Genomic DNA, 25,848 nt, shown 5'->3' on the forward strand with positions numbered 1-25,848 from the left:
GCTGTTTTCTCCTAATAGAGCGTTATATCTCATTCATACTCTCCTCCACTAGTTGGCAGACATCCCGTACTTAGACCTTAGCTCAGAAAAACGTTAAAAATGTTTTAAAGCAAAATGTTCGAGGAAGTCCCGTCCAAACTGTTGGGCGAGAAACCGGAAATAGTGCGCCATGGCGCTATTTATGCTGAAGCGGTATTGCTGGATTTAGAAGTTATTGAGACGAAATAAACGAAAATGGCAAGCAAAAAGTTGACGCCTAGGGAAGTGATGGGTCTCCTATTCGCTGACTCTGATTCTGAAGGGGAAAATCTACCTTTGGGAGATGACGGCTGGTCGTTTAGTGAGCGTGATAGTCACGGTGCGTCTTTGCACACACAAGCACAAACATACGACCCTTTGCCTAACATAGGTGGGAGTACTACACAAACTCGTAGTATCAGTAGGGGAGCTAATGGATGTGGTAGAAGTAGTGGGGGTGGTGAGAATAGCGCTGGGACCAGCGTAAGTGTTCACTCTTTCTACCGCGCCGGTCACAGTGCGTCCATGCGCGGCAGTGGCGCAGCCATCCGATGCGGATGTGTACCTGTCCATTTGTTAGGCTATGTGGTGGGGTCTCTGTACTGTGCCTTGCAATGAGAGGTTCCACACTCTACAAATACTACAAACTTTTATCTGGATAGATGGGCACAGATTAGGCCTCTGCAGCTAAAAGACGCCTACTGTTATTATTATTATTATTATTATATTATAATGATGATAATAATAATAATAATAATAATAATAATAATGAAGAAGAGAATAAAAAAGAAAAGAAAAAGTGTCCTCAATGGGGGGGTGGTAGTGGGTAAAAAATCATAAAAAACGCCTACTGTTTACATGAGCTTTGTGGTAGTAATAGTTCTAGTTTACGACTGTTGGCTTACAATTTACTTTTCCCTGTTCATTTGATATGTGGACAACATAACAAATAGATGGAGGGGGGTGAATCTGATGAAATAAGTTCAACTCTCTTTCAAAATATCAGGTATTTCATGGAAATTATATTATCCAATATGGCCGTCACCATATGACGTCATAATATGCAAATTAGATGGGAAAATTGACTACCTAGATAAACTTTAGGTCATTCTCAATATTTGTCTCATTTACACTTTGTCTCTATCTCAAAGCACTTTCAAGCCAGAGCCCCCTGAAATTTAGATGTCAAAATATAGTATTTTTCAAAATAAAACCCGGCGCCTAAAGGGTTAAGAAGCCTAGTTGGGATGGGGTCTAAGAGACAGGTGGTTGATGATCTGATGGCTTCAATGAAGACATTATTGAAGTTAACTGATGCAGCTTGATAGCAGAAAACAGTCTAAATATACACCTGGTTTTACAGTTGTTAAGATTCCTGTATTTGGAGAGACAGCAATACCTATTGAGGGCATTTAGTGATTAATTTAGTCTTTAATAGTAATAATTTTATCATTAAAGAAGCTCATAAAGTCATTGCTACTGAGGGTTATGGGGATACGTGGCTCAATAGAGCTGTGGCTCTCTGTCAGCCTGGCTATAGTGCTGAAGAGGAACCTAGGGTTATTCTTATTTATTTCTTTTGGGTTTGAATAATAGGCTGCTCTGGCATAGGTTAGACTGTCAAAGTCCAAATTCAACTTGATGTGCATTCTGACATATACATGTATTTGCAATTCTTGAATACATGTAATTCAAATACAGCAAATTATGCACAATTAAATAGCTAAAATGTAAGATGAGTGAATTTTATAAATCAATGAGTGAGTGTAGATTTTGTTATTTGTTTATTTTGACTGTGTGAAAGCTTTGATATTTATCATGTGCAGTCTGCAGGGAGTGTATTACGACAGTAATTGGGAACAGAATAAATACCAGAGCGGTGGATCTTGTGCAAACATGTTTATTGCTCAGTCTCAGTCCTGGGCTCTGTTCAGTCTATCTACTCCAGGTCAGTGTTTTGGTTAGGCCTTGTGCTACGACCTGACACAGGACACACTTCAGTTCTCTTGAGCCAATTGAAGTGTACAGTGCACTCAGATCCAATTTAACCATCTCTGGAATTGCCTGCAAAGAAAACATGCTGTTCTTCACATTTGAAATGCCAGACTTCTACAGGAGGCTGCTTCCATCATACTCCCTTTTAAACATTTGCAGAAACTAAACTATTGCCCCTGCTGACCAAGGAGTATGATCAACGTACAAACATGCATCAGTGACGTCAATGGATTGACAAGAATCATTATGCAATTGTGAATATGGTAAGTTAGGAAGAATATTGAAATCAAGATGCATTGGTAATTGGTTGTAACCTGCTCTAATGTTTTTAGACTTGGGGTATGATACTATATAGTTGCTATGGTGGCACATGTAGATGCCAATTGTTCCTTCAAAATTTGCTACATTTTTGTTTTAATCTCTATTTTAAATTTTTGGCTTTAGGTTAGGTAAGTTTTATTTTTCCGATCATTTAAAAAATGAATTCACAATAATTTCCATGAATAATTTCTTGAACAGATGTTCATGCAAACAAAACAAAACAAACAAAACAAAGATAAGAGAAAAAAGTGATAAGATATATAAGCAAAACAATTAATATATCATTATTCTTTCCTCATCCCTATACATTTCTCTTACAAATTATTTATTCTCTCTTTTATTCTCTTTTGTTTTCTTTGACCAAAAAAAAGGTGTAGACTGAAGCCTAGGCTTATTTTGTCTATCCTTTTTTAAAACATGAATTCATTTTTTTCAAACAAAACTTACGTCAATAGCAGTGACTTTTAAACATGACAAAGTAAAATAAATTAACAATTTAATTCTCATAACAAACTAAAAACATAAATATCCAGATACCTGATTTCAAAAATTCACAAAAAAGCTTTATTACTGAAAACATTACTGATTGGTGTCTGATTGGGTTTTATTTTAAGCCAGAATTGTTCAAATGGACTAGATCAGGAGATTATGACTATGTGCATTAAGATGATGGTAGGCTAGCTCCTTCACATTCTTTGGTTTTGCTTTAATCTTTTATCGGTTTTATTGCTGAAAGATGTATTATCTAAAACAGAAATAGCCTACTTTCATCAGAAAACGGAAACGTGGAGTTTGGATTAAAGAGCAGCTGACTTTTAGAGATCAGCTGGGCCGGCACCACCACAGTTTTGGTGGCCCCAGGAGGAGAGGAAGAGAGCCTGATAGGAGCCATGCTGGCCCAGCTTAGACTTAAGGTTGCTCCTGGCTAATGTCCAGTCCGGACGAAATGGGACTTAAGTTGGCCAAATAACGGTAATTTAACAGTAAGGTAAATAAATGGTAAATGGACCTGTACTTGTATAGCGCCTTTCTAGTCTTCCAACCACTCAAAGCGCTTTTACACTACGTGCCACATTCACCCTTTCACACACATTCACTCAGTGATGGCAAAGCCCACTGAACAGAAACGAATGCTTTTATACACACTGACACAGCAGCATTGGGAGCAATGTGGGGTTTAGTATCTTGCTCAAGGATACTTCGACGTGTGGCGGGAGGAGGATTGAAACCAACAACCTTCAGATTAGTGGAGGACCCACAGCCACCCTTTGTTTACAAAGACCTTCTCCATCAACATCCCAGATCAAGCACTTGACGGGTGTACTGTGTTTCGATGATACTTGGTGCTCAAATGCAGTCAGAGTGGACAGACCCTGAATGGACTACAGACTTTCATTTCATTATACAGCCTTGTGGTGTATAATGATAAATACATTTCCTTGATCCTGTTTGAGAATTGTGTCAAACTCTGATGTACACAGAGTCCCTAACACAGGTCACACAAGCATTTATAACAGCAAAATTTCAGACCAAAATGAATCAGTTATAATAGGATCATAACCATCAGTGGATTAGCTCATGGAGGCATGGAAGTAAATCCAAACAGAGCTTTCAACCATGGTGAACTCTGACACACACATTTGCTCCAGTGACCAACTGCAAACTGTCTTGACAGTGCTGACCTTTGCAATGGAGAGACTGTAGAGTCCAAACTGGAGGAAGATGTTGGATTAGCTGTGTTGCATTTTCCAATCTGATGCTCTGCTGAGTATGCAATACATTCCACAAAACAGATGCAGCATGATCTGCAGTCAGTTGGGAGACAAACGAGGATGGTACAAACCTGTTTAGAGAACCCATTTTTACACATAAAGGTCTACCCAGCTGTAGTTGAATAATGTCTTTTTTTGTGGAGGGGCTTTGTCAAGTCTGAGAAAACTACTCGTTACTTCGTTATCAGCTATACTACTAATTTATAACAGAAAGCCTGCGTTACATTGTGACTTTTTAGGTGAATAAGTTCCAGATCCAAGAGCTGAACTCTGTTACTTAATCAAGAATAAAAAGTCACTTCTGTTCAATTCATTTACACACACTTTCCACGCATGAGAAAACAAAAGTATAATGCTGCACTTTTTTGGTGAGTCTTCTTTCTGACCAAATTGAGTAAAGTTATGATAGTCTGCAGGGTAAAATTACTGTTTTTGTCTACGGAGGCGATTGATAGAAATATTACTGCTGTTTCTGGTCTAACAAAAGGTCTACCTCTGTAGGGATCCTTGCATTACTGAGCTGATTGGGCTGTGGTCCTGCTCTTGTGCTCATCCGCAGTCATCTGCAGGGCTACTACTGCTCAGTGCAGAGCCCTTTAGAGCATTTGGATGCTATTGTGTGTATGCATGTTCTTTTTCCTGGGCTTTGCAGCAGACTGAGACAGACGTGAAAGAGATGATAGCCACGCCAAACCACCTTCAACTGGTAAGCCTACACCAGACACCACAGCACAGCACTGCGCTGCTCTCTCTCTCTCTCTTCAATCAGAAGGTACTATTTTGGCAAGGAATATAGGCAGGGCAACCAAATTTAGAACCTCGTTCCTCTGCAGGTTATGAGGGTAATGTTTCCTCTATTGCTTTGATTTTCTCTCTTGTGCAAAAGTTATTACAGGCTTGTCCCATATAGAGGCCTGTTCCTAATAAAGGCAGATTGAGTTTAGTGATTGAAGAAGATAGCCTGGGCTTTTAATTTAAGTTTAACGATATATAATATTATATATATATAATGTCCATATTAAATGTGCCAACATTTCAAATGATAAGGTGAGTCTATGTACAAGTAATCCCTGTGAGCAAAGCGCTCATATTTTAACGACAAATAAAGTAAACACCACTATTGATTCTAAAATCCTTTTATTATTTATTTATAACCCTTGGGGGCTCTGTATAAGGTAGTTCTGATAACAACTGTGGACAAGCATTACAGTCTTTTAATTAAGAATTCTAACTATACAGTGTATTATTAAGTAAAATTAAAACATACCACAAATGGTCAATGAATCTGTAACAGAGGTGCAACACAGCAGAAAAAGCATCAGAATCCTCCTCCAAATTGCCAGTAATCATCTGGATCTTTGATGTTCCTGGAGGGGACACACACAGAGAGAAACTATTACTGAAAGGTCTTTACTGTAAAAAGTAGGATTTTATTAATAGTTAATTTTAAATGAACACAGCTGTCCAGCAAACCCACACCCACAGATCAAACAGTGTGTACGTCAACGCAGCTCCCAGCTAAGAAGCTACAGTGAGGATTTCTGCTAAACACATGGTGTAAATGACGACTTTTCAGGTCAATTTGGCATGTCTGGACTTTTGAAAACTTGGATTACGATAGACAAGCAGTATGAAGGCCTTTTTATGTTTTTGTAAAGTTGTTTTTTAACATTTGAAACTAAGCCGCTGTTGACTACAGCTGTTTGGGAGGATGCAGCAAGCTGTTTTCATGTGAAACTCCAGAAAATAACCTGACCTTCTTTCAGCATGAGGGTTAGGTAATGACTGATTTTTAATTTAACGTGAACTACTCTTTTAAACAAACTTCATTTAAATTGATGAGACATTATAGTTAAAGGCTTTTACTCAGAAAGGATGTTAAAGTGGCCATTGGACTGCAGAGCTATTTCCTGGATAACTTTGGGGAATGACTAGCCAACTTACATTACTGTGTTACAAAGACTACTGGCCTGCATGATGGGAAAGTCATAGAAAACAGGGATTCATGTTAATGTGTGGAATGGGATTCATGTTTGAACCACTATGTACATTTTCAAATTTGAAAGAAGTTGTTTAACCATTGTTAACCATTCGGCACCACTGGATTCATACACAGCATAGATGAGTACAATATTGTTTGTCTTTGTGCTGATACTGGCAGTAATATGGCCACTAGTATGCACATTATCCATTCACAGTCTTTATCAGGATAACATGAATACTCACTGGCTCTGAAGATCTTGTGGCAGGAGACTTTTCATTTCCAAAATGTCTGGATCATGAGGGGAAAACACACAGACAAACAAACAATATTAGCCAGTTTACTGTTGGAGACATAGACATGCAAAATATTACCCAACAGCCTCACACATGCATTCATTCTTACATAATATTCTTATTATGACTGATGTGAACTTTCATTCAGTTTCATTCTCTGTATGTTTTGCCTCTGCTTGCCTACCTGTCCCTGGGTTTAATGCTGCACCCCAGCAGACGGTGATATCTTGTCACTCCTGGTTCTTCAGCCTTCTCATGATCACACAGGTGATGCACAACTATAGGTTCTTTGCTGTGTGAAGTGCAGATGGACACAGTGAAGAATATGGTAAATGGATTGTTCTTGCATATATAATGCTTTTCTAGTATTATCAGCCACTCAAAGCACTCTATAATACATGTCTATCATTCACCCATTCACACACTGATGGCAGGCTCTACCAACTCATGAAGGAGCCCATTTCAGAATAGCGGGTACATTTCAAGTTAAATACTTCCAGCAAATTTGCCAAGCTTAAACATGTAAGATTTAAAATATTTAATCTGAAAATCATAGTACTAACAGTAAAATCACTCAACTCTGTTGCAGACAAATTAGGGTAAATATTTATAGTACTCAAATGTAATACATTTAAAACCATGTCATTCGTAAGAGAACTTTTGTCTTTACATCCACTAATTCAACTTTTTTTCCTAAGATAAAGACTCTTTTCAGGAGTAAAAACATTGACACATTTAATTGGTTATGTTAGTTACCAAGACAGTTTGCATTTTCTCTAAATATAGCTCAAAAAATGAATGAAATGCTTTGAAATTTCATGTAGTGAGAATGTTAGTTATGACACAGCTTCTGGTTAATTTGTCAACAATAATACATATTTAATTATAATTTTGTTTGTTTATTAAAACTTGGTGAAGCAGAGTTGACGGTGATGTGAACAGAGTTGACATGAATAACAGAGTTGACAAACCATGCGTTAAAGGCCAAAAACTGTAACATTAAAACTTTTTAAATGTAGAAATATGTCATAGAACATCTGAAAATCTATAAATTCATCAATTTGAGCAATAACAACACAACAAAATAACAACTGTCACCCCCCTTACTCCCTCGAAAAATTATTCACTGGCGATTTCAGCCCATATTTCTTTGTCTATTTCAACATGGCGCCCTGTCACTTGGGTTGGTTGTGAGATGATTCTGACATCATCAAAGGGATACCACAAAGTGTCCTCACGGTTTGGCCAGTAGAAGCTATTTTTCCCCACCTTGTGCATGCATGTGACTCATTGACCTCAACAATGGTCCCAGGATAAAAGTCATCATCATATTTAATGACACACTACTGTCCAATCACATCTTTGCTCTCCCACTTGATTTCTCCTCTTGTCTGTTGCTCTTCAGCGGTATCAGAGAGGACGGGCTGAACATCAAATTCAAATCTCTAAGTTGTGACATGTACACTCAAGAATCTGAAAATCAGAAATCTTGCCTGTATGATAAAATTACCCAGAACCCACAATAAATGTATAAACTAAAGCAAAATGCTTAGAAGTGATTGAGAACATCTGACTCTGTTAGTCACTGTCAACTCTGTTATCATTCAAATTTTGACATATGTAACAGAGTTGACATTTTCCACCATTTTGTGCTTTAACTCCACGCGCTAGCTTAAAACCAGATACCACATGTCATGAATAAAACCATAATTTTATGAATTTTCATCATATAATGGTTTAAAAAAAAAGATGGACAGATTCACAAGAATATCATAGTAACAGATTTGACATATAATTAATCTACTGTTGGTGTATTCTCAACATTTTGTACAAATTAATGAGAGAGAAAGTTTAACATACCATAGCTCCCTCCAAATCTTTTCTGCAAGAGGAAGTGACATCACTGGGTGCAGGTCACATGTTTTTATTTGAATGCTGTAGGGTTTTTTTATGTGGTTTTATAACAGATAACAGAGTTGACCAGATCATAGGGACAGATAAAAAACATTTTTAATGTTGAAATCCCATGTATTACATAAAATAAATACTCTGTGCAACTGATTGTATAAGTATTTATAGAATTAGCACAAAAAAACTGCGAATTATACTGAATTATTTCATGTTAATTCAACATGAACGTGTGAATCACAAGCTGAAGACAGTCAATAATTGGTGGGGTGGGAATCATTTAATGAATATTTTACATATAAATTGTGCCTAAAATACACACCAAATATTATTATTGGTGAACATTCAATATAATTAGCAGTATTAATTAAAACAGATCCAGTAAAGACTTTTTTAGGGGGAAATAACCAAAGGTTTTTCTGGGAGATGCGAAATGTACCCGCAATTCTGAAATGACCCACACACATTCCCACGCTGATGCACAGCATCCATGGCAGCTTGGGGTTCAGTGTCTTGCCCAAGAACACTTCAACAGGTGGACTGGAGGAGCCGAGAATCGAACTGCCAATCTCAGCTTGAAGTCAAACCTGCAGGAGGATGAAGCTGTGGTTCATGTAGACTACAGTGAAAATTACAACTGTAAATGGAACAGGGAGATCCAAGAGGCCCACTTTGGAGGATCACACAAACAAGTGACACTCCACACAGGGGTACTCTATGTGAGTGGAGGAAGACTAGAGTCCTTTGCATCTGTGTCAGACTACCTCAGGCATGATGCTGCCGCAACATTGGCACACCTGGACCCAGTTCTACAGTACCTCCGAAGTCACTACCCTATCACAAAAGTCCACTTCCTGTCTGACAGGCCAACCTCACAGTACAGAAACAAAACTGCCTTCTATCTGACTTCAACTGTGCCATTCCCCAATGGTTTCAGTTACATTACATGGAACTTCACTGAGGCCTCATATGGAGAAGGAGCACCTGATGGTGTTGGAGGTGCTCCGAAGAACCTTGCCGATCGGAATGTGGCACGTGGAACTGATATACCAGACATGAGAGCACTCATCACAAATCTGAAACAGCATTCTGGTGTAAGAATATTTGAGGTCACAGAAGAGGAGATTCTCAAAAGCTCTGAGTTGGTTCCTCCCTCACTCAAATCTGTGCCTGGCACAATGAGTGTGCATCAGGTAAATTCTCACTACACTGAAAGATTATCAAAATGTGTTGTTTTGTTTGTTTTTTCAGTGTTTTTTTTTCTTCTGTTCAAAGCTCATTGTCAAGTAAGCAGGCTACATCAGGGTCAGAGATGTCTCCTGCTTCTGCAAAAAATGGTGTGACTGCTTCTTTCCAAGAGAATTTAGATTTTCCTGTTTGCCTGATAATGGAGCAGAAAAGGAGGAAGGAGACACAGATGGAAGCGCAATTGAAGTTGGGACATGGGTTCTGTTGAACTATGATGGAGACCTTTTTCCAGGCATTGTTACACAGGTATGCAATTGCAAAGCTCACATACAAGGTATAAAATGTACTTTCTGACCCACCTGCCGATGACAGGTAGGGTGAGGAGTTTTACCGGCCTAAATATGTTTTTACCGGCCACTGAACTGCTCACAACACGAGTCATTAAAAAAAGCAAATCCAGTGCAGCCACCTTAACTAAGCATGTACGGTTAGTTGAGTGCCTCCTACAGACGTGGCAGGTCATGGTGTTGGCATTGCTATTGTATAACAGCCAGTATCTCCTCACTCCCATATTGTTAAACTTTACGACTAAACAACTTTTCCTTTTGATTCTCTTTTCCCCCAGATAACGTCACACACACACACACACACACACACACACACACACGCTTCACCAAGCTAAATGAAGAGAAACAAATTAAAATCTTTGAAATGCTGTGCTTTACATATAGATTGTCGCTGAGCAGTACGAGGTGTACACGATGTACAGGGCAGGACTGAACCGGTTCTTCACCCCAACAGTAAAGATACCAGGGGACAAAGTGTGGTACTTCCCAGAGGACATTAAGCAAGTCATCCCAGAGCCAATGCCTGCAACGTCTTCTGCTCGTCATTTTTGTGTCTTGCCTGAAATTTGGGCAAAGTACTCAAAGGCCTGAATTACATGAAATGGCATTTCAATCAGTCTTAACATTTTATCGTTCACTTGTTGTTAATAAGTTATGTCATGATGTCCCGATGACTTTTTAAATGAAATCATTCCATCATCAATCATTACCGCAACATAAAATCTCATCCTCCGCAACAGATTTTTCATTACCGTTATGGATGAAAATTAGTTGATATTTTTTATATTTTTATTATTCAGAGAAATCACTTTGTTCATTTATCATAATATGTTCCTTAACTGTGCTCCGCATGTGTTTTCTTTCTACCATTTCTTCTTAACAAAGAAAGTATTTAAAAAATTTGGCTCTAAAATACCTATAGTATATCGGTAAGAGAGTTACTTGTTTTAAAATGTGATTAAAAATATATAAAACAATACTATTGATGCACTGTGCTGTTTATTTATTGTGCTCATTTGTATAAATGTGAAAAAATTGGGTAAAAATATTTTTTTAATTAATGGTCTGCTTTCTCCACTCAGCATGTCGGTAATGAGAATTATCCTGGATCATGCTGGTATGAAATTGGAATAAAATTGAATTAAATTGTTGTCCTGTGTAACTTCTATCAAAAAATAAAAGTTCACATTCTACTTCAGCCAGTAGAATCAAAAAATCTGCCAAATTAGGTTGATTATATTTTTATGTTTCTGTGACACTGTTCGTGAGAATCACCCCACTAGAGTGGGTCAAATCAAGGAAAATGGATTCTAGGGAATCTTGAAACTGTGAAACTGTATATTCTATGTCTGTGTGTATTTTTATGGGACAGTGGTGACAGAGTTGGGGGAGGGGGGGACATTGACACTGTCACAATAACTGTTCGCCCAGGTTCGCGCAGGGACAGGCCCCAGGCCACAGGTCTTGTGGGGCCACGGAGGAACCTCGAAACAGTGAAATAGTAAAACAGCATAGGAGTGGTCATATATGGTGCACATACATAAGGTCCACAACGGCTTGCACCTGCATCTGCAGCTGCACCTGCAATGTAACAATATGATCTAAAAATAGACTAATTGGAATCAAATCAATGTGTGTGTGTGTGTGTGTGTGAGAAGGAGATGCAACCTCTGCTCTCCAAAAAAGGACTGCAAAACAGGGACAACCTGAAGCAAATGTGGGAAGCACATTTGCAAGTCCCACACACGCAAAGTTTCCTACTACTAAATAAGAAAATAAATAAAGGATTACTAATGAATTTATTAATGTAAGATAGGCTATTTACATATTCTAAATAGATTTGTAGTTCAAAATATGGTATAGACACTTTTTATAAGGACTTTCTTGAACCAAGTCAATTTGACCCGGTCCATACTGTGGAGGCATTGGATATGAACAGTTTGTAAGGGTTAAGTAAATAAGATATCCATTATACAAGGACAAGATTAGCCTAAATCCTCCAACAGTTGCACCATGTTTGTGTAGGTTAACATTTTGGATGTTATAACAAGGTGTTAATGTGAAATAGTCACTTCTGACCATCTAAAGCTAACAAGGGAGGGATAGACAGTGGACAAACAAAAAGATTCCACTTAGTTCTAATGAGCATTACATTGGACCAGTCCTCTCTCTCTCTCTCTCTCTCTCTCTCACACACACACACAGACATACACAGACACACCTACACACACGTTGTGACCAGACGTTAGGCTGCATTATAACCTTTAAATTAATACTTCCAGAAGGCAGTAAGGCTGTTAGCGCTCACCTAAACTGTTACGTTATTACACAAGCAAGAACAATGACGTTAAAACAACGTAACGTAAGTTAACGCTATTACTGAGCTGTAGTTAGGTTGACTCAGCAACAAGTGTCTGTAACGTTAGTAACATAACGTTAATGGTATGATAAAGATTTGCTGCCTGTGAACAGAACAACCCATCCCGAATAAAACCACACTCAATATTAACGTTGGGTTTTGCTAACATGAATCATGCCAAGCTTAACGAGCTAACGTTAGCTAACATAACGTTAGCACGTTAAGTGACCTGTAACCAGTTAATAACTCGGCAGTTACCCAACAGTCTCACAGGTTACAGTCTAAATTATGGATTTGAACACAAACATTACGTTACGTTATTAACTTAAAAATAACAGGGCAATGTTTTCTTACCTGATATCCCAGGATAACAGTGATAATGTCAAGTTCATGTTAGGAGAGCGAACAGATCCTGACTCGTCCGCTGCGTCCATATTCCCGTTGTTGTTTTGTTGTTTTGTTGTTTTGTTCTCCGTTGAAATCCCACAACTCAAATTCACTCAAATAAGAATTTGGCGTGCAGATGTAAAATAATCCAGGTAATGATCCACGTTATTCATTATAGTGGAGCGACAGTAGCGCTGAAGTCCTGCAGCATTCAAACTGACGTACTTTCAAATGAAGGCGTGCTCAGTGCTCATTGGCCAATTTCCTGGATGACAGTCCCATTGACCAATCAGACTCAAAGCAACATGGTGAGACAGCCAATAGCAATTGTTTCAGCGGGATAACTCAAAGAATCAAAATCATAAATAAAATATTAAAGTGATCCCAAAATTGGGAAATACCTTTGTATTATTCATAATAATAATAATAATAAAAATAATAATAATAATAGCAGCAGAAGTCCACACTAAATCACATATAGCAAAACGTTTCTGCTGCACTGCTTTCCTGATGTTGGATTTTTTTTACAATTTACAAATTATAGTGGGTAAAATCTTAATTCATTGTAAAACTGCGCACAGAGCTTTGATGTCTCTCTCTGTCTGTCTGTCTGTCTGTCTGTCTGCCTGCCTTTCTCTCTCTGTGTCTGTCTCTCCCTCTTTCTCTCTTGAATATAAAACCACATACAACTACCGTTAATTTCCGGACTATAAACCGCTACTTTTTCCCTGCGCTTTGAACCCTGCAGTTTAAACAATGATGCGGCTGATCTATAGATTTTTACGTGCTAATGTCCTCCAGGGGGCGCTCTAGCAGGAAGAGCAAGAGCGAGATAGACAGGTGGAAGAGATAATGCTCCGAGGAAGACGCTAGTTTGATTGTGTTTTGAATTCATTCAGTTTGAATTCATTCAATTTGAATTCATTCAATTCATTCAGTCATTTTGTGCATCATGCACACACCCTCATCATGGAAAACAAGAAGAAATGGACACAATGCAGCTTTTAAGTTAAAGGCAATCGATCTGGCTGTCGAAGAAGAGCTGCTGCTCGTAAGCTTGGCATCAATGAATCGATGGTGAGACGTTGGAGACGGCAGCATTTATTTAATTGAAAATTAAAAAAATCTTTCTGTGTAAATATCTCATGTTACAATGTGGACACCTGCGGCTTATAGACAAGTGCGGCCTTTATACAATTTCTTTTTTCTTTTTAAATTTAGTTGGTGCGGCTTATATTCAGGTGCGCTCAATTGTCCAGAAATTACAGTAACGAGATTTACCTTAAAATTGCAGAAAAAAATCTTAAATTGTCAGTATGGAAAACTTTGTATGCTTTATTGAACAAATTGCCACCACAGTCGAAACCCAGAATAGAGCCAGGAATAATAGCCCCCCTTGAACTGTGTTATAATTGTCCAGTCAGTGACTCAGAGTTCAAAAAGCAAAGTCACCAGGTTCACAGCACCACCAGCCAGCCTTGTTTCTGGTCTCTCATTTTTCAGTCTAAAAAGAAAAATAATCTTGTAAAGCATGTTTTGTATTAGAAAAGTGATCTGGTTTTAAGAAAATCTATCAAAGTTTGTCTTAATAAGATATTACAGCGCATATTGAGCTTGATTTAACAAGTAACAACAATGGTTTGTTTATCCCAGCAGAGGAACATATTTTTCCCCCTATTTTAAGAATAAGACCACTTGCACAACTTCTTAGTTTAACAGAAAGTAGTCTTGTCCCAGTGTTGGAAATTAATTCGTTTTTCACTGTTTAAATGAAAATGCTAACAATAAGAATGCTTCTGGTGCCTTCATTTAAGACAAAGTCACTTATTTTTATTATGCTGTTTGAAGAAACTGTCATTGTAAAATTGTTTTGTTAATTATTAATCTTACATTAAGGTACACATTATTAAATCCAGCTTAATAAAGTGAACAAAGAAAGTCTATCTTAAATAACTGTTTGTAATAACATTTTTTCTAGTTTTAAGGCCCATTACATTCCTTCAGTCGCTGGTTTTTATGTTAGTTTTAAGAATTCTAGCCAAGCAAAACTGATCTACCCCACTGGCAGATTGTTTTGCTCAATACAAGAAAAGTTTTTTATATTTAAACATTTTTGGCTTGTTTCTAGAAGGGCTGTTTTTGCAGTGCATTTTGTGAGGATGCACAAACTAGTTTTTCTGGTGTGACTGGGCACTTAGATAAGGATGAAGCCACTTATTCTGGCAGTGTTAGTGTATTATCATACCCACTGTGCTACACAGAGGAGGGATACCCTCACCAACAGTGGCATGCTGTTATTGAACTTGCCAGGGAAATTAAATATCTGCACAGTACATGGCACTGTGGTGTATAATGTGGTCTATGTTTCACTTGTTTACTGCTACATTATTCACACCATGATTCAGATCACCAGTTTTTGTCTAATTTTGTAGACCAGCAGCAGTGCTCTGTGAAGCTCAACTTATCAGTCTTTGATTTCCTTGAGTCTTCACCATGTGGATGAAACGCTGGGAAGTCTCTAACACAATTTGTCCTCCCTCTCTGTAGGAGTCACTTCTAATCCAGTTAGACAACAGGGACCAGAGGAGACAATAAAGCCCCCGCACTTAATGTATTTTGGACACTGACACTGCACGCGGTCGCTGGGAGGAACAACGGAGAGGAAGATAAAAAAGCGTAGAAGCAGGGAAAAGGAAACAGAGTGAATAAGAAGGATATTTCAAAAGCAAACAATATAGATGTAGACAGGGATTACAAAGCTCAGTGCTTAAGACAGTGGGGAAAGAGACAATATTTGATTTGCTCATTAATGCGAGGATATTTACTTTTAAATTGTTTGGTTTAAAATGAACTAGGCATCTGTATTAATCTGTAAAAAATTACACTGCTGATAACATCTATTGTAAATCAGTTAAAACAGGCCAAATGCAAGAGAAGGCTGGATTTAACCAGTGTTAATTGAATAATGAGAAATGAAAGACCAGACAGCCTTTGCTCTAATAATGAAATGTACTAATTAAACATGACTGTACTGAACAGCAGTGACGATAATCGCATATACCAGGTGTAACAATTGATTGATTCAGATGGATCAGTCAGATGCATGTGAGAGATATAATTACATAACGAGTGAATGAATCACAGCTTAAAGTTGCAGTAGGTAATAACTTTTTGTCATATTTGCTGAAACGCTCATTGGCATTTACAAGAATCCTATGGGCCCAAATGAAAACAGAGCAAAGAAAGATTTGATTGTTGAGTCTCATTCTCAGGTCGTCAAATATAGATGCTGGGAATGAGACTAAGACTAAGACTGAGAACAAGCAATTATCATCAAGCCACAAACCCAAAGTTTCTTTTTCAGAGGAGCCATAGGAACCAGATTTTTTGTCAGATTATCTGTCTCGTGTACAACTGTCAGGATATAGTGAGTTTCAGCAAATATGACAAAAAGTTTGTTTTTTATAAAAGTTACCGACTGCAGCTTAATGGCATGTTCAAACTATTCTATAAAGGGCCACATGGCTGCAGGAACACACCATGCTCGACTCATTTTATCAACTAATCTCAGTCTTTAAACAGTTGATCAGTCACATGTGCCAAATCTATTAACTATAGCTATTTAGCATTAAACACATTTTGAGGAAGACAAAACCTTTGTTGAACTTGTTGCTGATTGGATTAAGAAGTACATTTTCTTGATCTATCGATCAAGCCCGATGAATTTAATCAATTATCTAAATTACAAACATGTCTTAAGGACATAAAATCCTGGATGAGCTGCAATTTTCTGATGTTAAACTCAGAAAAAACGAAATTCTTGTTCTTGGCCCCAAAAACCTTAGAGACTCATTGTCTAAAGATATAGTTACTCTAGATGGCATTAACTTGGCCTCTAGCACCACTGTCAGGAATCTTGGAGTTATCTTTGATCAGGATTTGTCATTTAACTCCCACATAAAGCAGACCTCTAGGACTGCCTTCTTTCATTTATGTAATATTAGAAAAATTAGAAACATCCTATCACAGACAGATGCAGAAAAACTAATCCATGCATTTGTTACTTCAAGGCTGGATTACTGCAACTCTTTATTATCAGGTTGCCCCAATAAGTCCATTAAAACGCTCCAATTAATTCAGAACGCTGCAGCACGAGTACTGACAGGAACTAGAAAAAGAGATCACATCTGTGACAAAGTCATTTGTCACTTATTTATTTAGGTATTTACTTGTTAGGTTACCTGTTGTTTCATTTGTACACATTTTTGTTTATTCATTTACATTAACCATAAATTAATTTCAGCTGGTAACGCACGTGCACACTACTATCCCGGGACTGTTTTGTGTGCAGCGTTATTTCTTTATAATCTTCAACATCCATCAATCAAGGTTACAACAATAATGGCAGGCAAAGGTTGTTTTTTCCAGTATTTTTTATTGTTCGTTGCTTTATATATGTCGTTTGATTTAGCACATATAAAGTGTAATTATTTCAGTAGGTATCTTACCTGACGCCGAAAGCCGTTGTGTGGGAGGGGGAATACGATGATGTCACCAATTACGTCAGGGGCATACCATGTTAACGGGGGAATAAGTTGTAGATTTAATTCTGTTTCGTTTTCATTTTATGAATGGTGGGGAATATTGAGTGGGTGTTACATTTAAACGCCATAGGTAATGTGAGTGATATTATGGGTAATGTTTATTGAAGCATGTGTCTTGGTAAAAGATATCTGTAAATAAATACCACCTGAAGTGAGGATGGTTTAATCTATGTCTAGTCTTCAGGCAGGTAAGAAGTGTATAAGGGTCAGTTCTCTTGGGGGAAGCGAGAGAGATGGGGAGAGATAAATTGTGTTGTTAATTTCAAATCTAGTATGAATTGATTTTTCCTCAGTTTTTTTGTAAACATGTTTTTTTGTTGCTTTTCACATTTTGGGAAGCACTTGAATAAATGCCCACACAAAGGGAATTCTACCACAACGTCCTGAGTCTGCCTCCTACTTTTGACCTACTCTGGCAACACCTATCTTACAACATCTCTCCTGTACTAGCTTCTCTGCACTGGCTCCCTGTAAAATGTAGAATAGAATTTAAAATCTCAAAGAAAACCTCACCTTTAAAGCTCTTCATGGTCAGGCCCCACTAGAACACTACGTTCTCTGAATGCTGGGCTACTTGTGGTTCCTATAGTCTCTAAAAAGTAGAACAGGAGCCAGAGCCTTCAGTTACCAAGCTCCTCTCCTGTGGAACCAGCTTCCAGTTGTGGTTCGGGAGGCAGACACCCTCACCACATTCAAGAGTAGGCTTAAGACATTCCTCTTTGATAAAGCTTATAGTTAGGGCTGGATCAGGTGAGTCCTGAACCATCCCTTAGTTATGCTGCTATAGGCCTAGACTATCGGGGGATTTCCCATGGTGCACTGAGCTCCTCTCTTCCTCTCTCTTTCTGCACTCATTTCTGTCTGTCTGTCTGTCTGTCTCTCTCTCTCTCTCTCTCTCTCTCACCCCAACTGGTCGAGGCAGACGACCACCCACCTAGAGCCGAAGGATCTGTCCTAGGTTTCTGCCTTTTAACAGGCAGTTTTTCCTTACCCTTGTCGCCAAGTGCTTGCTCATGGTGGCGTTTGGTCTATACAAATAAAATTTAATTGAATTGAACTTAAAGTGTGCACTGTGCACCTGTACCTGTAATACAACTATCGGATTGGGACTCCGTATCGACAGATACTCAATATTAAATGACTTGGATAAAGAACATCCCTAACACAAACGCATTAAGCACATTTTCAAAAGTTTTTTTTTTTTTAATAAAAGTTACCTACTGCAGCTTTAAAATACCTTGTTGGCCTAGGTATAAACTCTTACATTGCATTTGATTTCACAAATCCACTCCTTTGGGTGAACCAGTGATACAGTTTTACTCTTTTGCACTTTGAGATGAAATAAGAAGTGACACTTTGAAAACAGTTCACGCCTAAACTGAAAGTTGCCTGCCAGAATGACACATTTAGTTTGGTTTAGTTAAAATCTTTTAACAGTCATAAAACAATAAAAGACAACAACACAACTGCTAATGACTATTCGTTATTGTTTGTCTGTTAGTATGGTACTGACCTGAGCAAACAGAATATCCCTTTAGGTACAACAAAGAACATCTAATCATCGGGGATGAAGTCAAGTCATTTTGCTAACAAGAGGGATGGCATCCTTCTTCAAATTGCCTACTGAGCATCACACCCTATTAGTAGGTTTCCACCCCTTACAAGTCTTATTTAAGTCATATTCCACTTCCAACTTACCCTCTAATGATTTTTGTTAGCTTTAGTGGGTCGACTTTCTTTGCCTCCTCCTTTTGTTACTTTCAAATGTTAAAAAGCGAGCAAAATATAACTCTGAGGTGGACATGTTTGTCGAAACTGCTGATGAGCATCATTAGTGGCTTAGTTAGTGTGTGTGTGTGTGTGTGTGTGTGTGTGTGTGTGTGTGTGTGTGTGTGTGTGTGTGGCAGGGGAACAGTGGCTTTGGATATTTCATCAGTCACTGTGCTGGTTACAGAGCTGGTATTTGCAGTTTACCCCGTGAAGCCCTTTAAATGCTGCCTTCACGCAGAACCCCAATTACATTTGCTATGAATTATTCATATTTCCAGCCCCGTTGAGGTCACTGTTGTTTTCAAAGACAGTACGTACATCAACCTCCCTAATTACTTCTTGAATAAATAAGCAGCACAGGAAGGGATGCTGGTTATAATTTGCTGTGACACCGGACCTTTTTTTTTTAATCTTGTGTTTTGAGACCTTTTCCGTGCTGTGTCTTCCTGCCATTATTTAAGAAATTGAAACCAGAAGGCACCATGAAAATAGGCAACCTGAGCATTCGCCTCTAAATATAAAACAAAAGAATATGCTGTGCTGTGAGGCTGAATTAATGAAGAGCTGACACGATCAGTTTTCACACTTTTTAGTGCATCTGCATGTTGAACATTTCAGCTAATGCAAAATAACAACCATGTAATAGAAGCGTATTAATCACTGGTAAAGCTTTACAAAACACTTTAGTAGTGATTTATTTATGTCCCTTATTGGGCCTCCGGGGAGAAGCTATGGAGGTACACCAACAGGCAAACCGATTCTCAAATCCCTCGATGGCCTTAAAAGCTGCACTCCAAAGCGTTTGAAGCCAATTATAACACATAGAATACTGCTGTGGCCCCAATTAAAAACTTTTCAGGCTCTTTTTTTGAGGTATTTATTTCCCTGTTAATCCACTTAGAGCACTGGAAAAGAAAGAGTTTTTTTACAGACAGTATAGGCTCAGATGGTGTGTCAAGTAAAGACATATTTATCACAAAACGTAATGAGAATCCCAAATGGGCCATCTGCACCAGCAGACCCACTAATAAGTAAAAATAAGTCAAAAGTTTGGCACTTTTCAAGGACTGCACATATGGATCCAAAAGTAATCAAACTGCTTTTCTGAAATCATTTGTCTTTTATTCATCGACAAAAATATACACCAGGGAAAATAGGCTTAATTTCTTTCATCTTCCTGATCGACCAATTCATTTCCACTCAGAGCAGGTCTAAAAAGATACAGTCCTTTCTCTGATTTCAGCCCAGTGAAAATATGTGCACTGAAGTACAAATTTCCATTGATTCACAGAAGTCAGCAAGGTTACTAGGTAAGTGAGAGATGATCTCAATTATTAACTTGTCACTTTTACCAAGCGTTCCCCTTGTGTTGCTGCCAGTCTTGCTGTCTGTGTCCTTAAATGCCACTGCAGCCTTGTCACTCACCAGAATGGATACCTGGCAGCTGCTTCACAGACGTTTCCTGGACTTGGTATGGTCTACAAATAGCCTTTTTCCACTGTAAGAATTTCATTAAATAAAAGCATATGTTTAGACATAGCCACTGGTTCTGCTTACAGTTTACTGCCTGATTTGGGGACTTCTAGCACCGCTTGGGCAATAAGTGGCATTGCTATCAATTAAGGGTGTTGAATGCTGTACAGACTGTAAAACCCATTGAGGCAAATTTAGGATTTGTGACATGGAGCTATATAAATGAAAATGACATGACTTAAATTGATCGTGATTGGTTAAGTAGATTTATTGTTAAGTGACTACAACAAACAAAAAACAATAACCACCATTTCATTACTGCATCTCTAAAACCAGTGTGTGTTGGACAAACCGATACAGTATGTCTAGGGCCTAATTAGTGTTTGGGTAGAGGATGTGCGCAGTATCCCTACGATTTATGTTCATATTAGACAAATGCTCACTTAACTTGCTTTATGTCCAATGCCAGCGTGCACTTTATGTAACAATTTGGACAGTGTGGAGAGTGTCTGACTGTCATGCAAGAGACTGGAGTTCACAGTCCTTCAGTTAGATAGCTGCACTGGGATTGGGACCCAACGCAAATCTCACAGGAGTGGGCAGTTTTGACTTTGCTGCAGGCAGAAAAAAACAGGTTTCATCCTGTCCATCAGAAGGATGGAGACAGAGTCAACAAATGTTGAATGTAGAAGTTAAGAGGAAAATTAACAGCAAAGCAAGGCAAGTCTGGCATTTATCAGTTGTTACTGAAAATAACATCTTTTCACCTGTAGGACAGGAGACTACACAAAGTCTCTATTGTGCAGGAATGAATGATCAGAATGCTTGAGAGGGCGGAACAAACACACAGCAAGACCGTAGTGGTCAGAAATCCACAGACAAAATCCAATAACAAAACATCCCCACGCAGGCCTCTACCTTCAATTCACATTTGACTTTTTATTAATGATAGTCACAATCTTTTGGTAACTGTGAGTGTTAGTTGCCTAACCATATATACCTAACCATAGTTTATTTGCCATAATCATGATCTCTCCTAACCTTTACCATACCATGTGCAGATACTGTCGAGGTAAGACCTTTAAAAAAAAAACAGAAATACAGTTTATCTTCATGGATTATGTTGATGCCGAATTGGCGAGAAGACTGTCGACATATGACGGACAGTCAGACAACGAAATGGTATAGAGAATCCAGTTAGAATATAAATAAAATACTGCATGCAATCAATCAGAAAAGATTTGAAGTGGAGAAACGCACTGTTTTGTATCCTTTTTAATGACAAAACACACAAGTAAACAACGCCAGGAAGGCAACACACGCAAAAGACGCTCTGCTTATGAAACGCTCTTGGTGGGATTTGAAGACGTGCGGATCACGGAGCCCAACTGCGATGCAGACCTCACGCCATAAAGCCGTGCCCGCTGGAATTTCTGTTAGGAACAGCTGCAGAAGATCAACACGGTTTTTAGGACAGTGGATGAGAGTTCTGTGGTTGATAATATATCAAAATCTTTACTTAAATCTCAAAGAACACATTTTGCAACAATTTATAATTGCTTAGGCTATAGGTTGTTCCTGCAGTGGAAAAATGGTCAGGAGAGATCAACTTACATTCCTAGCTATTTAGCTTAGTATTAGGATCAGAGCATGACCATGAAACTGGAATTTGGATTAGCTAACCCTCACTAATCCACACCTCAGGTTCTGCTGTCACTGTGTGCACGCAAACATATTTCAGATTCCATGACGGTACAGAATGAATAATAATAAGAATACAGTTTTCAGGGGAAGGACTGTAGCTTTATTTGGACTTCAGAACATCTGCAACTTCCAGTGGGGCCAACAGCTGTCTCTCAATCTTTCTTTACAGATACCACTAATAGTCAGCCTAATGTTGTCTTTATGAAAAACAAATGCGTAAAACTCCATGTTCCCATTATTCAAGCCAGTGGATGACGTGCACCTCGAAACCCTGGGTCATTATGCTCCAAGCCAATTTGGTATTAATCTCTCGGGTAGTTGTGGTAGGGTTTTTAAATGACTGGAGCTTCAGTAACAGTGAAGATCAAGACCAGAGTCTTTTGGGCCTAGCACTAGGTGTACTTTTTCCCTTAACACACCTAACAAGCAGAGCGGAGGGCGAAAACCGTATGCAAATTGTCATTTAAAAAGCCTGGTCTTCTCTCAGTTTGCATTTTGTCTCTCATTTCAGAAAAGTACTTGAGCTAGGATGCTTCCCCCCAAATCTCCCTCCAGCCTGTGTGTTCTCTCCTGTTACACGTGAATGGCTTTTCTTATCCTCATGATATCACAGCTCCTAATTGCCAGCTTTTTGCAGGAGTAGTTTTACATCCTCGCACCAAGGTTTAAATGGCACGAGTGGAAAGCAATCTGTCTCGGCAAATCTGGAAAAGGGTGAAAAAAAATGAAAATCCTTAGGTGTCAGGGCTAGCTTGGCTTGTAGCCGGCTGCTGTTCGACAATTCGTTCCAGAATTTGCCTCTTTGGCTCCCAGTCTTCCAAGTCAGCATAGTTAAGTTCGGACGCTGCCGCAGTCAGGCCCAAAGAGCTGACCGACCCAGCCAAGGAGCCGCGGCCTTCATAAGCGTACGTTTGGAGTGAGTCATACGGCGGGCCGCGTGCGTCAGAGTCTGCCTGGGCCACCTTCTGCTGAATGATCTGATGGATGATGTCGTGACCATCTAGCAGAAGCGAAGGCGCTGACTGGCTGACCTCTCGAGGAATGCAGTCAATGACAAACCAGGCAGGTTCCGACTCTGGGCTGTAGTTCCCATAATCCACCTCCTGCGCTTTCCTCCTCCTCCTCACCACCACGATCCCCTCTTCATCATCCTCTGCCTCATCCTCCTCTCCATACAGGCTCGGTCCACAGCCGAGGTAGGTGTGGTACTTCCTGCGGGGCTCCGAGGCTTTGGGATTTCGGAGTGCAGCGATGTCGAAGGCCTCTGTGTCCTCCTCCCCGCCTCCCTCATCGTCATAGGTCACCACATTTTCTCTGATGTCCTCTTCAGAGAGAATCAAAGGCTCTTTGCTTGCTTTCTTGTTTCGGAGCTGGGTGAACAGCATCACAATAGCTGGAGGGACATAAGCAGGAGAGGTAAAAGGATAAAGAGAAGTACATACAGAGAGTAAGACTTTTTCCATGGTTAAACACAAATGGTAAATGGACCTGTACTTGTATAGCGCCTTTCTAGTCTTCCGACCACTCAAAGCGCTTTTACACTACATGCCACATTCACCCATTCATACAGTGATGGCAAGAGACTTTCTGTCCAACAAACAATTTTGATACTAGACACATTTAATGATAAAAAATGTACTTCATGGCAACCTTTTTTTGGAGATATTTCAAAGAATGTGTCATGGCATACTCAGTATTCTGTCTCCAGCAGTCTGAGTGGGAGCAAATGAATCAGCTTTCATGTTTAGTAGGGTTAGGGCTAGTTAGTTAGTTATTAAAAGCTAATGTAGTACTGTAGTAGAAAAAAAGGGAAAAATCATCAAGAATAGTCCCGCTTATAACACAAAAAGATACATTTACTCAAAACAGAACAAAGAGTTGGGGTAAATATGGAAAAATTCATACGGTATTTAAAATGACCTGTATGTTCAAACACAATGCATAGGAAGCAGCAAAAGGTTTAATGTGGTTAAAGCAGGAAAGTCAGTAAATCAGTGACTGCTCTATAAAGGAATGTGGGTGATTCTTACATTATCTGCTGTCCACAAAGGCTTTATATTATTTTTTCTATTGTATGTATATCTTCTTGTATAATCGAGTATTTATTATACATATGCTATATATCATATCATATATTATCATTATGAATTGGCGCTATACAAATAAAATTGAATTGAATTGAATATATATGTGTACATATTATATATATATTGTGTATATATATTACAGTATGTATGTATGCACACCTTGCACAGGCTGAATATATAACACGTTTACATTATATCAATATTAATGTATAATATCTATGTGTATACATGCATATCTGTTCAGTCATCATATTATATATACATATTATTATTATGTTATTCTAAATATTATTAATATTATCATTATATACTGTTATTAACAATACCACTACCAATTCAATTCAATTCAATTTTATTTGTATAGCGCCAATTCATAACAGAAGTTATCTCAGGACACTTTTCAAATAGAGCAGGTCTAGACCGAACTCTTTAACATTATTTACAGAGACCCAACAGTACCACCATGAGCAAACACTTGGCAACAAGGGCAAGGAAAAACTGCCTGTTAAAAGGCAGAAACCTAGGACAGATCCTTAGGCTCTAGGTGGGTGGCTGTCTGTCTCGACCAGTTGGGGTGAGAGAGAGAGAGAGAGAGACAGAGACACACAGAGACAGACAGACAGACAGACAGACAGACAGACAGACGCACAGTAACAACAGTTTTGGCAATGGCAATCTAGCAGGACCATGGCAGGAGGCTCCACCAGGATCGATAAGAACCTGCGAGCGAGAAAGCACAAGAACTCCGGGGAAGAAGTGAAGTTAGTAACATGCATTAATAACATGAATGAGTGAGAAAGAGAGAGAGAGAAAGGGAGAGAGAAAAAAAGAAAAAAGGACTCACCTGATCCAGCCCTAACTATAAGTTTTATCAAAGAGGAATGTCTTAAGCCTACTCTTGAATGTGGTGAGGGTGTCTGCCTCCAGAACCACAACTGGAAGCTGGTTCCACAGGAGAGGAGCTTGGTAACTGAAGGCTCTGGCTTCTGTTCTACTTTTAGAGACTATAGGAACCACAAGTAGCCCTGCATTCAGAGAACGTAGTGTTCTAGTGGGGTAATAGGGTACTATGAACTCTTTAAGATATGAAGGGGCCTGACCATGAAGAGCTTTATAGGTGAGGAGGAGGATTTTAAATTCTATTCTACATTTTACAGGGTGCCAGTGCAGAGAAGCTAGTACAGGAGAGATGTACCATCATTTTATCAGTACTATTACCACCATCTTGCAACTACAACTCTTTGCACCTTACCTACCTATTTATCTTTTATCTTTTTTTATATTTTCTATCTAAGTATTTTATTCTATTGTTGTATTTTATTCTATTGTATTTTAATGTACCTGGCTGCTATAACGACCCAATTTCCCTTCGGGGATTAATAAAGTCTATCTATCTATCTATCTATCTATCTATCTATCTATCTATCTATCTATCTATCTAGATTGCGAGTGTCGAATTTACCTTCATTAAATCGCCTGAAAACAACAGCAGGCTGCTTCAATATAACCATACCAGAACTCTACCTACATCAGACTGCTCGGATAGAACTCAATATTCTGCTTTTCTTATGACGGAGATATCCAGTCAGACATTCTCAGTTTGTACACGTTAACGATGAATCTTCCATAAATACTACA

General features: G+C 38.7%; 1 protein-coding gene and 1 long non-coding RNA gene across 3 annotated transcripts in view; one reads left to right on the top strand and one right to left on the bottom strand.

Moving 5' to 3' along the window:
• Positions 1-25,848, top strand: part of LOC127370339 (uncharacterized) — a 140,094-nt gene that overhangs the window by 83,742 nt on the left and 30,504 nt on the right. The window lies entirely within an intron of this gene.
• The window catches only part of LOC127369678 (cadherin-18-like), a 183,710-nt gene continuing 178,524 nt past the window's right edge, over positions 20,663-25,848 (bottom strand). For both annotated transcript variants that reach the window (XM_051411257.1, XM_051411248.1), the window contains one exon: positions 20,663-23,516. In XM_051411257.1, the coding sequence (XP_051267217.1) occupies positions 22,858-23,516 (659 nt within the window). In that variant the 3' untranslated portion in view covers positions 20,663-22,857. The remainder of the gene's footprint in view (positions 23,517-25,848) is intronic.

This window comes from Dicentrarchus labrax, unplaced genomic scaffold, assembly GCF_905237075.1.
Source record: "Dicentrarchus labrax unplaced genomic scaffold, dlabrax2021, whole genome shotgun sequence".
Taxonomy (NCBI): Eukaryota; Metazoa; Chordata; class Actinopteri; family Moronidae; genus Dicentrarchus; species Dicentrarchus labrax.